Source organism: Lepisosteus platostomus, chromosome 7 (assembly GCF_059453375.1).
Source record: "Lepisosteus platostomus isolate fLepPlt1 chromosome 7, fLepPlt1.hap1, whole genome shotgun sequence".
Lineage (NCBI taxonomy): Eukaryota > Metazoa > Chordata > Actinopteri > Semionotiformes > Lepisosteidae > Lepisosteus > Lepisosteus platostomus.
In genome coordinates, this window is record NC_142617.1 from 4,727,997 (window position 1) to 4,744,708 (window position 16,712).

At 47.5% G+C, this 16,712-nt stretch overlaps 1 protein-coding gene across 6 annotated transcripts in view; it reads left to right on the plus strand.

Moving 5' to 3' along the window:
• cnksr2a (connector enhancer of kinase suppressor of Ras 2a) overlaps positions 1 to 16,712 on the plus strand; it is a 127,989-nt gene that overhangs the window by 24,545 nt on the left and 86,732 nt on the right. For all 6 annotated transcript variants that reach the window (XM_088638713.1, XM_088638711.1, XM_088638715.1 and 3 more), the window contains exons 2-3: positions 7,753 to 7,916; positions 13,543 to 13,745. In XM_088638713.1, the coding sequence (XP_088494839.1) occupies positions 7,753 to 7,916; positions 13,543 to 13,745 (367 nt within the window). The remainder of the gene's footprint in view (positions 1 to 7,752; positions 7,917 to 13,542; positions 13,746 to 16,712) is intronic.

Sequence of the window (16,712 nt, forward strand, 5' to 3'; positions counted from 1 at the left end):
TGCAGGCTTGTTGCTGTAGCTGCGTCGCCAGTGCTTGGTGCCCTACAGGTTGGCTGATCCCAGCAGTCATTTCTGCAGACAGACGTCCCACAGCACACTTCAGTCCCGATGGAGTTCTGAGGTCAGTCCAGCCCTGTGTGAGGTAACGAGAGGCACTCGAACGTGTTACAGTAAACGATTAAGAGTCTCACTTACTCTTAGCACGGGCTGTAGTTCTGGGCCGTAGCTCTGGGAAGGGGGCTACACTGACCACAGCTGGACCGGCAGGCTTGTGTGCACTGAACATCTGGAGTCCTGTCTTGGCCCTTTATGGGCTGAGAAGAGCACTCATCCTGCCCGTTGGGGAATCCCTGATGTCCACAGGGAATCGTGAGGAATTCTCAGGGCTGGCTACATTAGTATAACTGCGTTATATTCTTACAGAGATTTTTTTATAAATAATTTTTAAATTGCTGTAGAGTAATCCAGTCTCCCTGTCATCGTACACATTAGGTTGGCGTGTAGTTGTGCATTGCACTGCGGTATCTGCGGTACACACACTGTTCTGGCTGCTGGAGTGGAGAGTGTGGGCGTCTGACCTGTGATCCTGCCAAGGTAAAGACACAGCTTTTCTTCTGCTGATGAGGTGTCACTACGCTGCAGCCTTCTCACGGTTTCTATGGTGACAAGCGCTGTGGTTCTGAGTCACCAGCCAGTGCTGCTGCCCTTCTACGGGGCTGGCGGAGTCGGAGCATGCGGCACACGATCGCCCGGAGCTCCCTCCCTCCCACCTGTCCGGCCGTGACCGCCGAGCGAACGTGCTTGGGCTGACTCATTTATTCAGACGCCTGTGTGAGAGGCAGCACTCTCCCGAAGAGCGGTGTCCCACAGTCGAAAGAGTCAGCCAGGGCTTTAACTTCTCCCCTGACATAAACCTTTCACGCCTCCTTTTCATCAGCCTGACTTCGGTTTAGTCAGAGTTATTTATTATCTTTATTTAAATCTGTTCTTCGTTTAGTCCCCTTCAAAGGCACGCAGTGCCCTCGAGGAGAACTGGGTCAGCAAAGGCCACGCTACAATTTTTGCTTGCGCAGAGCGCTAGGCTTATTTGAGCTGTAGACGGAGGAGAACTGCGTCGAGGGCGAGTAAGTGTCTTTTGCGGATGTACAATATGTGTAACTTGTCTGAGTTGATCTTCCCTCTTTGATATCGGCTGTTGCCGATGGCGGTACGGCTCTGCTGTGTGGGACGGGTGCTGTGCAGGCTCTCGTGGGCGAGACGCCGTGGGTGTGAAGCCTGGGAGCGGTGTGCGTGACAGTGGGCAGCGCGGCACAGGCACGGCTCCGATCTCTCCTGCCAGCTTCTCCGTCCCGCGAGCCGCTCCCACTTCCCCATCGCCGCTTTTCCTCGTTACCAGTAAGGCGCAATTAATGCCTCTCTGAATGGCTGCTTTCTAATCGCATTCTAACTGTAACTAAGCCCTAAATTTAATTGTTTAAACTGTCCCGGATGGACCTGCGCTAATGATGGAGCTGCGAAGCTGGAACAGTCAGTCAGCGCTTTCGGGAATAATACAGACTCCTGTTTAGAATCCCAGGATCATTTTCACACAGCTCTTTTCATCACGCTAGATTTAACTATTTTTTTTTAACAAAGCACCATCTTGGAAAACCAAAAAAGAAACATTTAATCCACCTTCGTTAGCTCTTGGAAAAAACCCGCTGAAAGACACAAGTGGCACATTGATGTTGCATTGTGCTATTTAACTTCTAAGACAAAAGGCGCAAGCTTAGCCGGGCATTCAGTATTTAACGGACGTGGCCTCATTTGTCTGGCTTGGAGAAACCCTGTGTCCGCTCCTGAGAGGCCTGCATTGTTTTCCCAGATTAAAACTGAGCTGGCCAACATCGCCAGAGAATGAAGCGTTATGATCAGGCCGGTGATCAGCAGTGACAATGAATAAAGAGTCTTAACCCTTTGCCATGCCATTACGGTAAGTGCAAAGTGAAAGGACTTCAGAGGTGCAGATACCCTACAGCCACAGCTGTTCATGGGAATGATAACATACACAGCATGGTGCACACACTCCTGTTCTGTTACAGTTCTCCAGGTCTACTATTTTAAGCTCTGCTGCAACAAAATGAGCTCCACCTCCCTTTTTTTCGCCTTCATTTCTGCCTTCTGTTTCCTTGTGCCGTGAAGCTTGGGACCCAGCGTGTGTGACAGAGCCAGCCTCAGCCCGCGGGTTGGATCCGTGTGGTGGCTGGCCAGATGTTGACTGCTGCTATTTGCAAAGCTGCACCAAGATACTCGCCGCCACACCTCCAGCAGCCTGCTGGGCACAGCGATGGCAGCCTGGCACGCTCTGGCGGCCCGGGCGGGGAGCGTCAGGCTCTGGAGTCAAGCTGCAGCTCTAGGCGATGTCTCACACTCGCCCCTTGTGTGTTTTCAGTCCACGTTCCAGGTGCCCTGAGCTCTTGAAAGGGGCTGAAACAGTGGGAGCAGGGGTGAGAGAATCTGAATCGGGAAGGGAGCCCGAGAAGTGAGTTCTGGAACCATGGAATCAGTTCTATCCAGGAGCTCTGGGTTAGGCCTTCAACATGGAGAACGTGTGGCTGAAAGCTGTAATCGATCTCAGACTGAGTGGAGACAGTGAAGCCAAGACAGGCACACTATTATTATTATTATTAAAACCCAGGTTCTGTATCACAGACACCTCTCACGTTTAAATGAATGATCTGCTTTCTTCACAATCTGGACAAATGTGTCTGTGCATCTTTATGAGTCAATGTACCGCAGAGACACAGGGATTTGTCCTGCACTAGAGGTTGCCAGTTATTGTTGCCGGTTTCCATAGGTTCGTTCTTATCTCAGGAATAACATGAACTCTGGTACCAGTGGCATAATGGATAGCGTCTGTCAGCCGTTTTGGATGAGGCAATGTCACATAAAAAATGGATGATTCATATTCACCACAAATTAAATATTTATGATGAAATTCACATTCTCTGTATATGAGATTAGAAGCCCTAATCTTAATCAAAGCCATGAAACAGGCCCTTTAATATAGTGAACAGAGGGCAGTGCTCCTGAGAATATCTGCTTTTTAATGCCAATCACTTAAGAGCTGCACTAGAAGATTTAACTTTGCAATCCGAGACAGGATGTCAGTGTGAACACCATGATCATAACACTGAATCGGTGACCTTGACTGCAGCTATATTTAAAATCCAGGGCGAGTGGTGAAAATATTAAAAAAAGATTTGTTGAGGTTATTTCAGTCTTTTTGTGTGTTCAACTTTGTGATCATGAAGTACAGGAGATCCAGGTTTTTTCCTCTGGTGTAGTTTGCAGTCTGGAGCTTTGCAGGTCTCTGGCTTTGAGCCCATGACCAGGAACTGCATCTGTGCACAAAGGTTATTGAGTTTTTGCTGAAGTAAACTCTGTCTCTGGGCCGTTAGAGAGACAGCGATGAAAGTGCAGAGAAGAGCTGCCTGCCTGAGGTTCAAGTGCCGGAGTTATGGAATTTCTTCAAGCTCTCAGTCCTAGGCCTGCATGCAGCCGTTTTCTCTCATTTCCATCTCAGTCTCCACTCGTCTTCCTGCTTTGCACTGCAGCCCTCCTTGATACTCTGTTCAAATGGCGTTGATTGAGGCTCAGTGCGAATCGTTGTGACTGTCAGAGACGTAACCATGGATTTCTTCTCCATACACCCGCTCAGAGTGGGTTGTGCAAGTCCCCAGTCTCCATTCTTACTGGGAAGGTGGTCTGATGTCGCTAGTTCCAGAACAGGACCCCTGGAGGCAGGGCTGCAGCTGAGAACTGACCTGCTGGCAGACAGATGCCTCCCTCATCTAGGGATTGATCTTGGCAGCGGTGGGGTGGGGCTCTGTAGTTTTTAACTGCCTGGAAGATGTCCAGGCCTTTACTCCTGCAACTGTATTTTTTGTCAAAAGTCAAAGGTATAGCAAAATAATGGCAGCCAGTCTAGGGATAAATCCAGAGAGTTAGATATAATATCTTAAGTGGGGTTCCAAATGAAAGGAGGTCTTTCAGTCCACCAAGCCCATTTGGTAGTTAGTAGGTACTAAGGATCACACCGAGCTGGTTTTTGAAAGAATCCAGGTGAACAGCTTCAGCAACTTGTCTGGGTAGCTTCTTCCAGGCTCCTACATCTCTTTGTGTAAAGATGTGCCTCCCATCCTTGGTTTTAAATGCTCTTCCATGTTGTCCGACTGGGGGAGTGGAAGCTTTCCCCTCGGCCTGCTGTCCACTCTCTCTGTCTGAGTGGGGGCATGGGCTGGCCCTGACCTGGCTGTGCAGTGAAGCAGAGGAGACAGCAGCTCACAGCAGGGGGCGTGGCCCTGTGTGGGCGTGGTGCTCGTGGTGCTCATCTCTTTTGGGTGCTAATGTGGACATTTGCTCGCATTATAATGCAGCCGGCAGAGCGACAGATTTTGCTGCCGGTTGTCCACACTGGAGGGCTTCTCGATGGTGATACTGTATATCTGGTGTTTGGGAACCAGATGAATCTAGAGGTGTTTGTAAATAGCACAGGCAGAGTGCTGTAAGGTATCAGCTTTTGGTCTATTTTTACAAGACTTGTATTTCAATACAGACTGTGCAGTATGTAACATGCCACCAAAGTGATTCATTTTCATCTCATGCTGTTTTTGCATCCTCTGCACTGCCAGCTATAGAGCATGGATCACATTTGTCTTCTGCGAAAAAGGTTAAATCTATTTTATTCAATGTATCGTTAAGAAAAGAAACAGAAATGGGGGCATTGGAAGTGATAGACCGTTAAGTATTTTGCCATATCAAAAAAGCCCTGCTTATAGTAATACAAAACAACTGTCATTTTGGAGTAGTAAAAGACACACTTCAGCAACATGTGCCCTACCGATTTACTGCCTCTGAAGGAGTCTGTTTTATACCTGGTGCTTTTATGCTGCAAATGATGCAACACTCTGAAAACAGTTTATAGGAGACACCCTAAGAGAGGACACACACTATAATCATACAGGACCAGTGCACATGTGTGATTAACCCTACAGCTCTTCTGCCCTCGCTGAGATGCCAGAAATCACAGATGGAAAGAGAGATAGGGTTTGCAGTATTGGAGATAGCAATTTATCGGCTCGCCCTGGTGCTTCGAATTATTCTCCAGACGATGGTCACGTCAGGACACTGTGTCTGCAACATCCTCTTCCCTAAAAGCAGCTGCAATCTGGCCCGCAGAAAATTTCATTTAATGTTGATACTGTATATCCGTTGCTACCTGCCAGACTGTGCGTGGCATCCTGATCTGTGCTGCCGAGGCTCACCGAGGCCCACTGTAGGAATCTGACCCCTCTGGAGCCCCCTGCCTCCGCCAGTCCCTCTTATCCACCTGTACTGGGATGTCTGTCCAGGGAACCAGCACCGTTCTCCCTTCCACTGTGTTGCAGAGTCTCTGCTTCCTCGCTCGTTCTGCCCTCCTCCAAAAACCCTTGTAGCTTTTCCCCCGCATGAACAAAAGGAGTGTTGGAGATGGCTGCACTCTGAATGGACAGTTAGTTCTCTGTAGAGTTCTGTTTGATGTGCAGTCTCCCTCCTCAACACTGGCGAACCAGATGTTTGCCCTGCTGGAGTCAAGGAGCTCTTCTCGGTGACTTGACAGTACTGCTGTATGGCGTGTGAGCCTGGGTTGAGTCCCCCGGACTACTGCCTTGCTCATTCATTCTCCAGCTTAAACCTGGTTGCCCTAGATATAAATCCACCTCGTTCTTTCCATCAGCATAAAACAAGGGTTTTATTCCTGTACAACAGGGGATGGAAACAGTACAAATGTTCCTGAATGAAAGTAAATTGTCAAAACTGAATAAACACAGGCTGTGAAATTATCTCCCCATCGGAGCTGGAGAAACAGGAAGAATTTGCTGCGGTTTTCCTTCGTGCTAGCGTGTCTCTGATGAGTCCTCCGGCACTCTGCCCCTTTGTTTGGAGAGCGAGAGCTGTGCAGAGTAACGACACTTCGCTGATCTCTCAGCACACTTGCCCTTTAGTCCCGCTGAAGCGAGGATTAACTTTGTCAACACGAACAGGAGGCGTGTTCGAGATACACTCATCATTTAAGCAGCTTGATAGGCTCTGTCTCCCCTGCGACCCTGTGCTGGACAAAGCGCTAGGAAAATGGATGGATGGAGAGCACCAAGGAGGCAAGCCAGAGGAAGCTATTGGCCAGGCTGGCTCATTTGGTTACTAGTATCTGACTGGTTGGAGGATGTTTCTGCTACCTTCATGTAAAACTCTGCTGATATTTACATTAAACATTGTCTGACAGGTGTTTGCCCAGACCTGAATGTTCTCTTTGAATAGTCTTTGCAGCTCATTGCAGTGGCCCAGCTGCAGATCCGTGAGGTTCTCCAACAGCTGTACATTTGTCCCTCCCATGAGAACACTCAACCCTCACCTGCTCTATTTTCTCTGTGTGTTACCTTGAAATAAGGGTGAAATAAATTAGGACGTTTGCTTTGGAAAAGTGCAAAATAAAAAACAAATCACCTGTTCAGGAATCAAACCTTGCAAGGACCAGTTCATAACCAAAACTTTGACGGAGGGAACTCCATTCCACATGCCGAAGAGAAACAGGAATGAATAGCACCTCGATGTGGGCGTATTGATGTGAAAAATGGAAAATATTTTTGCATACTTTCCATACCCTTTGTCCTTGATACTGCCAGTGGTGATTATAGAGAATGCATGAAATTATGCAATTAAATGAGTAATTATAATTAATAGATAGCTTTGATATTGTCTTTTCCAGGGTCACTGGAAAGAGTTGAAATAATGTGGCCATCTGGTGTCTTCATAAAAAAGACCTTGATTCCCCTATATTTATTTGTCTAGCACCCGGTTCTAAATATACTGTACAGTAACAGAGCAGCATCAGAGCAGCACTGTGGCTCAGGGAGACTTGGGAACTGTCCTTGGTGCTGGCTATTTAGACTCTTCGGATGAATCTCATTCAGATACCTCCAGGGGAAATGGGCACAAAGGTATTAATAACTCAATATTGAAAAGGGAACTGCAACGTTATCTTTATATTTCGGGGTTTAAAAGAATCTGCATCGATAAATGTCATTTCGAACCACAATGATAGCAAAATGGACACAGTAGCACGTCAGTCCTCCAGTTTACACCCCATAATAGAGGAAATTCCCAGGTATGAGCAGGGCCATATGCTGTGATTCAGAAAGAGGCAACAGAACTTCCGTTGATGTGTGCAGCTCTATAACACTGTAAACAATACCATACAAATATTGCTCTTGATTTTAAGATGGTTTTGCTGACAAATGCTACTTACTTGTTAACTCATGGAGATCACGTTGCAACATTTCTGCAGTGAAATGTCTACTGCACAGCCCGTATTTATACGCTCGTACTGTCCATCAAAGTAGATTTGTCATTACGGAGACTAGTGAGCAGGAAGGGCCGACTCATGTCACAATTCATGGGAACTCGAATGTGAGTTGGCAACAACAAGGGGCTTACAGCACCTTCACAAAGTTCACGATTTTGTGCTTTATTCGAAATTTGTCAGTTCTTTCTATCGCGTCAAGGAATTAATTTTGTTGCCGGGATTTAATAACTGGTCTGAGAAACTGGGACTCCAGTTTCCCTTTCACTTTGAAAACTCAGGAGACCGCTGCATCTTCTGGCCGAGAGGTGAGCGGAAGTTGTGCTTTCACAGGGGAGTGACGGTTCATGTTGATCTGATTTTTCCTGCAGGCCTGGATGACTGCCTACAGCAGTACATCAAGAACTTCGAGAGGGAGAAGATCAGTGGCGACCAGCTCCTCCGCATCACGCACCAGGAGCTGGAGGACTTGGGGGTGTCACGAATCGGCCACCAGGAGCTCATCCTGGAGGCTGTGGACCTGCTCTGTGCTCTGGTACGTTTTACCTGCACCGGGACCGGAGAACACGCTGCAACCCTGTTGCACCTCTGTAGCAGGCGTCCCACAAAGTGCACTTCTCCGCTGAGCTGAGCCTGTCTCTCTCGCCACAAACCTTCCACTGCACTGACTGGCCACACTATTAGAACCCCTCATGCTTAACGTGTTGGTCCTCTGCGAGGAGGTTTTGGGGGCGTGTGGTCCACGAGATCTTGGAGTACTTGCAGCGTGGTGTCCTCCTGTTTCTCCTAGCGAAGTGAAAGAACTGCATGTTCCTCCGGTCTCACCAGGTTGCAATAGGATTGATTATTCTGCCTGGGCAAGGAGATACCAGTATCTAAGTATCTTTATCTAAGTACTTAGTTCTCTTTCATGACCTTCAGGCTAATCACCCATTTCTTGCTACTGGCACAATCTATTATTTTGTACTGGGGGCGTCTAACATGTTGATCTGCTAGTGTTTGAGCTTCCCTCACCATATAACCAAATACTTTCTCAGGGCAACAACTCCTCCACTACCCTTGTGCTGGTAGCACGCTCTTAATTGATAGAGCAGCCCCAGACAGCCCCGTTGGCAGTGCACTATTGCTGGACAGCATGGCACATGCGCTTTGGTGGCAGAACGGAGAAGCAGTGGGCTAAATGTTCGACTGATTGGAAGCTTGCGAATCACCTAGCCTGTCCCACTGAAGGGTTGGGGAGTAGAGGTGGCAGCTGGGGAAAAGATTTCCCCCCTACCTCTCTCAATTGATGCATCTTATTCAAAGTCCTGACATTTCCAGTAACGTTGTTCTTATTCTTTTGTTTTATACTTTAATCATATGAAATTAAAGAGTGGAGGATAGATCTCTATACTGAGCCATCCCATCCAGGCACTTTGGCAATTACCTGATAGAGAATGTAAAAGACCTTTATTATTTCAGATCCAGGGGCCCTGTTTTATTACTCTCATGTAAGGAAAGGTAGAACCTCTTTTATTCAAGACGTTTGCAAATATTCCCCCTAAAAACGTGTTTTTGATGAATGTTTGCCTGTGGTGTTCAAGGTCGTTGAGTTTTGCAGCAGGCAGATTTTCTGGTGGAGAGGAACTGATGTCCTGTTCCAGCCTGAGTGTGTTTCCTTCTGCCTTGTGCAAGCGGTTTCGTTCGTCGGCAGTTTTGGATGGGCGGCGGATTTCTTCTGGTGAGAGAAGGGGCGCCAAGTGTTAATAATACAGCAGTAGCAGTGCCGGTTTTAGCTGGGATTCTCATTTTACACCGCACGCTGTAGCTGAGCTCAGCTCTCGCTCCCTCAGCCTCCCAGCTGTGATAGACACGCCACTGAGCGTTAAGACGCTGGGCTAGGAAGCTGGGAGCAGATGTGAGGTTGTGCTTCATCATCCTGTCACTTTTATTACCAGCCCTCCTCAGCTCTGCCCCCTCGCTGCAGTCAGCTTGTTTATTTATACTCTAGCGCCGTTGGGAGCTTTTTTTGTGTATTAATGGCTTAGGGTTCCCCTTGTCTCGGGAGGCTTAAGCTGCTGGAATCCTCAGAGGCTGTTGGGGAAAAAAAAAACCCCATTGAACAGGAAGTGAAGCACACACGCCTGCACAATGAGCTGAACACGCAGCAGGCCAGGGGTTAATGCAGGAGGATCCCGAGAAGCATGTGAGTCAGCGTGCAACTGAGGAGGATCTCATCTAACAGGCACTCTGTCCCCCACCCCACTCACCTCAGGCACGGAGAAACGCTTCATTCTCGAAGCCCTTACGTCATTGGAGGCTGCATATTTTTTTAATCAGCTGATATGAAAAATGATTGCTCACCTGCTGGTGCCCTTTAAATCAGCGAGCCGGCAGCCTGCGTGCGTCGCAGAGCAGGGCGTTTGACCCCGGGGCAGGAGGGTGCCCCAGCCTTGGCCTCCCAGGCCTCCAGTGCCTCGCACAGCCGTGAAGGCTTGTGATGAAGATGGTGTGAGCAGCAGGCTCCACGCCGGGCGCAGTCCCAGGCTTGCTTGCTACTCTGTGTGTTTTCATTCATGTGGAGTAGAACGTGGCTAAATCGAACGAACAGGAAATTCAGGGACTCCCCTTCTCTGCCGTCGCTATGTTGTGGTGTCCACGTCATTTCCTGAATCTGTTTCTGACCGTGGCTCCACCCTCCCCCTGTACCCCGGGAACAATCCGAGTTTGTCACCCACTTCCTTCAGTCATTCCGCTGGGCTGATCCGTTCCCGCGTCAGGTGAGCAGGGATTCACGGGAAGGGGGGGATGTTGGGGAGAACGGCCTGGCCCGGGGCACCCGGGAGGCTGGGGCCTGGCTTGGATTGGCAGTCCAGCGACAGGTGTGAGCCCCTTCCCAGCGCCAGAGCAGCATCCTGGCTCTGGTGCGGCCTGGGAGTGTCCTCGGAAGAACGCGAGTGTTAAAACAGACCAGCATTAAGCTAACACGCTAACACGCGGTAACAGGTAACAGGCTAACACGCAAGTTACTAGGAGGTCCCTGGCAACAAGCTCTCACCCCTGTTGTGACTCGATGTGCATTATCCTTAGAAAGGTATCAAACATCCTCGTGTTGAGATAAGAACTTCTGCAGTGAATCCACAGTGGTGCTTGTGGACACCACAGATTGCTCCCTAGTGTCTGTATGGTGCTTTGGATAATAGCATCTGGCAAGTAGACTTTTTCGTTTTCAGACCACAGGTGTTTATTTAGCGTTCCCGTGACAGTTCATCCTTCTCCTTTAGAACAAATGCGTAGAAACGTCTCTCCCTCCCACCCCACCCCCCCCACCCGAGCTCCGCAACACGCTGAGCGGCATTTCTGTTTTGTTAACGTTTCTGCCTTTAAAGGCGGGCCAGCTTGCTGCTCAGCGAGGCTTTGTCCGCTCCGAGGAGACTCGGGGGGCTCTCGAGTTGTGTCCCAGGAAATGGGAACACCTGCCGTTCAGGCCCCGTCGAGCCGCAGAGACCCGTCTCCATGGAAACCGAAAGCAGGCCCCAGCAGTCACACTGGCGTGATCCAAAGGAGAGAAACATCGAAACCTGTCTGCATTTTTATTTTCTCCTTCACATGCAGCTTATAGAACCCCGCATTCGCGTTTGCACAGTACAGTAGCAAGGATTCTCTGATACTTGTCTGGTCCTGCACCTGTACTGTGACCTAAATGAGAGCCTCTGGGCAGGGAGTGCGTCCTCATAATCTAGTGTGCGCTTTTCCCGAGCCTCTCCCAACACCTTTAGGAAAAATACTAGGATACTGCAGATGTCTAGTGTCCAGTATCTATTTCCCCTTATCTGTCCCCTAGTCTGAACAAGGAATAAACAGAAAGATTTTTTTAATTGACACTGGCTACCGGCAGACAACATTAAGCAATAATATGACTGATACTAATTAAAACTGGGTTTGAAATAGAATTGTAATGAATTGCAGGACCAAGCTGTGTCACAGTTTCTCAGTTACAGTTGGATTATTTCTGAATCCTCACACGAGGGAGGTGCACAGCAGGGCTACTCTCCTCAGCAGAGTGCTGGAATTCTGGGCCGTCATTGCCTCATGCAGAGAGGGAGATGAATGGCGTTGGATCCTTTAGGAGAACAGCAACTGTGCTCTAAAAGTGCACAAACTCCATGTGATACCGACCTTGCAAGACCCCTGAAAGGATTATGTTGAAGCAAAATATCGAAGCAAAGCTAAGCTGGGCACTCATGCCCAGGGGAAAATTGCTTCTGTGTTATGCATGTACAGTACTTTGAGTTGTAATGTGTGTTCCATTCCATGTGTAGTATGATACACCTGGAAGGAAGTGCTACCGTGATGGTAAGCCCTTAATGAAATCAATGTTTCTTTCTCTCTTGGAAGCTAAGGGGTGGGCTTAATGGCACAAGAATAGTTACTGTACAATCCCTTACAAGCCAGTGTAGCCCATTGATATACTGTGTCTGAGGGTCTCATTAAGAAATGTCTTGAAAAAAGCCAGTGTGTTGGCTCCAGTCGCATGGCTTGGTAGCTTGTTCCATGCTCCCACTGCAGAACTGAGACCATGGGCTGGGGGAAAACACTTGTACAGGGCCAGGCCAGGCTCTGGAAGATGCTGAAAGCACATGTGCTAAATTAGTGCAAAAAGAGAGTAAACAACTTTTGAATTTGGGATAAGGGTGACTGCAGAATTGTCTATGCTTTTCCTTCATATGCCTGGTCTTTCATACAGAATTGTTCTTTCTTTGTTTATTTTTTGCTTTGTCTATGGAGAACAATTTTTCCCCATCTTCCACTATCAGCTCACTGGCAGGACTGAAGATTGCAGTCTTCTAGAGTTTATTTAATTTATTTATGGAGGTCATGGAGTATTTTACAAGTGATTGGCAGTTACAGGCTCTGTGTGCTGACATGTGTGACTTTGCTGCCTGTCGTTTTGCCTGGTTTATCATCTCAGTGCTCAGACAAGCAGAGAGAAAAGTTGGAACCCTTTTGATGAGATAAAAATGAACAATGTACTGTTATATTCTGTAGTGTTTGCCAAACTGTTAAAAGGGAAGAACTATAGCAAAGGACATAGCTGCTACAGGCAGTGCTGTGTTTTTATTCATTTTTAGTGAAGCATTTGGTTACCAAAAATAAATCAACTTGAATTGTATGCCCTGCGTGTGTATTTATGGTATTGGTCTAAATCTGAATCTTGGGATGTCTGATATTATGAATCTGATCGAGTGACAAAGAGAAATTTATATTAATCTCAACGTTTCATTCTTTTCTTAAGAAAATCATATTTTAAGTCAACCAGAGTCGTAGAAATTTGTTCTCAGGTTGGGTTTACTGTTTGGCAAACTCAGTGCTGCACACGGGCAATGCTCTCTGCGGTAGAAGCTTATGAATTTCATTAGAATGCCTTTGCTAACAAAGGCTGAGATTGAGATGATGTTGCTACAGGAACCTGGAGCCCATGGCTCACTGTGGTTTCCCTGTATTGCTGAAAGGGAACCTGAATATTCCACTGTACTGCCTGCGCATTTCAAACACAGTGACCTAAATTTTTACACCTGACAGGAGCAAAGCCAGCTGTCTTAGTGCATCAGCCCTTTACGGTGCATGCTTTCCTTTCAGCAGCTGAAGGCTGCATGCTCGGGAGCGCTTCAAGTAAATAGACTGTTTTCAGATACCGTTTGCTACTCGGAGAGAGTATATCTTAAATTAACAACATGGTCCATTAATGTGAGCAGTCGCAGGCTGGACCATCAGACCACCAAGAAGAAGGAACAGTACTGGGTCAGTTTATCCTCCCTGGACCCATTGAGTTCTCTGGGAGCTTTAAATGTGCCAAGGCGTTCTCGATTACATCACAGGTGAGCCAGTCGAGTCACTCTGAGGTTCTTGCTTATTTTAAATATGTACTGCCTGCCAGAAGGATCCTTACAGCACAGACTGTACTGTGCAGAAAAAAAAAAAACCAGAGCAGGAACTTTTTTTTTAGCAGTTTTAATAGATTGAGGTTAGGTTGTACAGGACGATGATCCCAGAACAAAAGACACGCATCTCCTTATCAGGGACAGCAGTTTGGATCAGCGAGCTGGCTTAGTCAGAGAAGATGAGCAAAGGGCCTGTAACAGCAATACCTAAGAGGCCACCCTGTCCTTTTCTGTTTGTAGAACTATGGTCTGGAAACCGAAAACCTTAAAACGCTGTCTCACAAGCTCAATGCTTCAGCCAAAAACCTGCAGAACTTCATCACCGGCCGGAGGAGGAGCGGACACTACGATGGCAGAACCACCAGAAAGCTGCCAAACGACTTCCTGACGTCAGTGGTCGACCTGATAGGGGCAGCCAAGAGCCTGCTAGCTTGGCTGGATAGGTAAGTCTTGCAAAATGCCCCCTTCTAGTGTCCTCCCAGCCAGTATCAGTCGTTCCACCTGAGTTTCCACCGGTTTCATTGTGTTCCTGTATTTATTCATCTATGAGACGAAATCCCAGTTTCTCTGGCTGCAGCGTGGAGAGGAATTCCGCTCGGTTGCTAGGGAGAGTGATGCAGTGCTGTGATGAGCGACCGTGTTGCAGTCAGCTCCGTGCTCATCAGTTACTCAAACGCATGGTTTTAATTCATGTTTCTCCCCGAAGCCCTGGTCCCTTCACTCAATATCGGCTTTAGAATACCATAATAGGACAGAGAGGGAGTGGCTGCCTGCTGCACTGAGATAAAGGCCCTTTTCATTGCCAGATAAACGTAATCAGTTTGACTGCCTTGAATAATCTTGTGTAATCTGAGACGTCTTCTAATTATATTTCTCCGTCTCGCTCTTATATCAAAAGTGTCTTCTGCCAGGTTCCCTTTATTTTAAACTTATTTCATTTAGTTTTTTTTTTTTAGTGTTTCTGTTTTAGCTCTGAGAAGGAAAGACTCGCTGTTGTGTCATCCCTGGTCTCCACTGCCAAAAACTATCCCACTAGATCTGACACAAGTGAGAGGAGACCGATTCTGCCCCTCTTGACCCATTTGCCAGCTAGGGCTTTATGAATTCAAGGAGCTCACCTGGCTGTTTCTTGAAAGAAACCAGGGCGTTGCATTCAACAACATGACTAGCAAGCTTGTTCCATTCCCCCACAACCTTTCACGTAAAGAAGTTCTGTTCTGGGTTTTAAATTCACTTTCATGTCTGGAGTGCAGATTAGGTTGGAACTAATCGGTTAATCTCCTTATCCCAAGGACTATGTTTTCCAAGTACGCTTTGTTCAAGTACATAGTGTTTTCATGTTTGGACACTGTTCTCGGTGTTTTCATAGTCTGGTTTTTGGTGTCTCGCTGGTTTTAATATGCATGTCCAGCACCTTCAGCATTGCAAAAGCTTTGCTCTGCCAGGATCATGGTACATTTATCAAAGCCATGACAACAACATAGCTAATTGAGGTTTCAAGTTTGCTTCTGTCAGATGCTGCATGGACAAGCACAAATGAGATATTTGATGCCCTGGTGCAAAATAATTTGTCTGTCTGCTTCTAAGGGTTTAAAGTGGCACAGGATATTTCCTTTGTACCTTGTTAAAGACCCATAAGTATGATCCACATTAGTCTGTACGGCAAGACTTTGGTTAATGTTGCAATGCCAGCAGCTATATCACCTGCCACTCAGAGCTGGCAGCCCACTGCAGCTCAGCTGGTGTGAGCCTGGTCAGTACCTGGATGGGAGACCTCCTGGGAAAAACTAAGGTTGCTGCTGGAAGAGATGTTAGTGGGGCCAGTAGGGGCTCTCACCCTGAGGTCAGTGTGGGTCCTAATCCCCCAGTATAGTGATGGGGACACTATACTGTAAAATAGCGCCGTCCTTCGGATGAGATGTAAAACCGAGGTCCTGACTCTCAAAAATCCCAGTGTGATTCTTGAAAAATGTAAGGGTGTTACCCCGGCATCCTGGCCAAATTCCCCTTTGGCCTTCACCAATCATGGCCTCCTAATAATCCCCATCTATAAATTGGCTTTATTACTTTGTTCTCCTCCCCAATGAGCACTGATGTGTGGTGAGTGTACCGGCTATGTCACTATGGCTGCCGTCACACCATCCAGGTGGGGCTGCCCACTGGTGGTGGTGGAGGGGATCCCCATTACCTGTAAAGCGCTTTGAGTGAAGTGTCCAGAAAAGAACTTTATAAGCGTAAGCAGTTATTATTATTAATGTGTGGAAGTATTGGAGTATGAATCTGAAAAGTAAAAACCTTGTTTATTTCCTTATGTAACTCTCTGTGTGGCAGAGTACAACAAACAAAAGATGACTAAAGTGTTATGTCACTTTTGTAGCGCTGGAAGCTTGTTCTCATGGCTTGTGATTAATTGGAGCTCACATTCTTGCTTTGCCTACGTGTTGCTGTGACAGTCTGTCCGTGTTTTTGTCTTAGAGTGAGAAGACTGCGGAAGTACCTTGCAGGTTTACGGTGGAAGAGGGAAGTAAAACGGACTGGATGTTAAGACTTCAGCCCAGCTGGTGTAACAGAAACGCCCCCTGTGGCATCACACTTAGAAGCACATTTAAAGCTGAGAACAGGAGGCACCGTGTAGGGTTGTGGGTGTCTGGAACAAGCTGCCCTGCCCTGTTGATGAAAGGGATACGCTCTCAAGGAAGGGCTGAACTGGGCCTGGTGGCCTCCTTTCATGAGTGTCTGCACTTATGTTCTAAAGCACAGGAAAGGCCAGAAAAACACAAAACAAGCTCAGATAGCTTTTCTGAAATGAAAAGACTAGTTATGTCATTAAAAGCAATGCAGGAAATGATCTGTTTCCGAAGAGTTTACACTCTGGGTGTACCCGATCAATAGGGTAATTGCGTTACTGTCAGTCTTGTTTATGTTACCTTCTTCAGATTCAGAAGATAAGCTTTTCGGCTTCAATTTTGTAACGTTGCCGTTTCACACACGCACACACACACACAGCCTTTCTCTTCAAGGAGGCAGAAATGTAACCAAACGGCTGCTGAGACGTGTGAGTTTTAATGCAAGTCAAGGTGCTTTTAGCCTTTTAATCTCATTAGGATGGGCAGCCCAACAGCTGTGATCCCAACTGCTTGTTTCCCAGGAATCCTCTGACCTGTCACGAACAGTTCTTTCCGGGCCCTATGCGGACGACGCAATCCAGAATAGTGAAGACACAAGGGGAAAAATATCATGCAGGAATCGGTCAGGAGACAGGGGAACGTGTCCATGCAGTGCTAGTGTCCGGGGGGAGTGAATCCAGGGCGAACAATCCAAGGGTAAATCCAGAGGAGGAATCCAAGACGAGAGGTTAAGTCCAAGACCAGGGGATCCATCCGTAGTTAAAAACCAGAACCGGGTCGGGA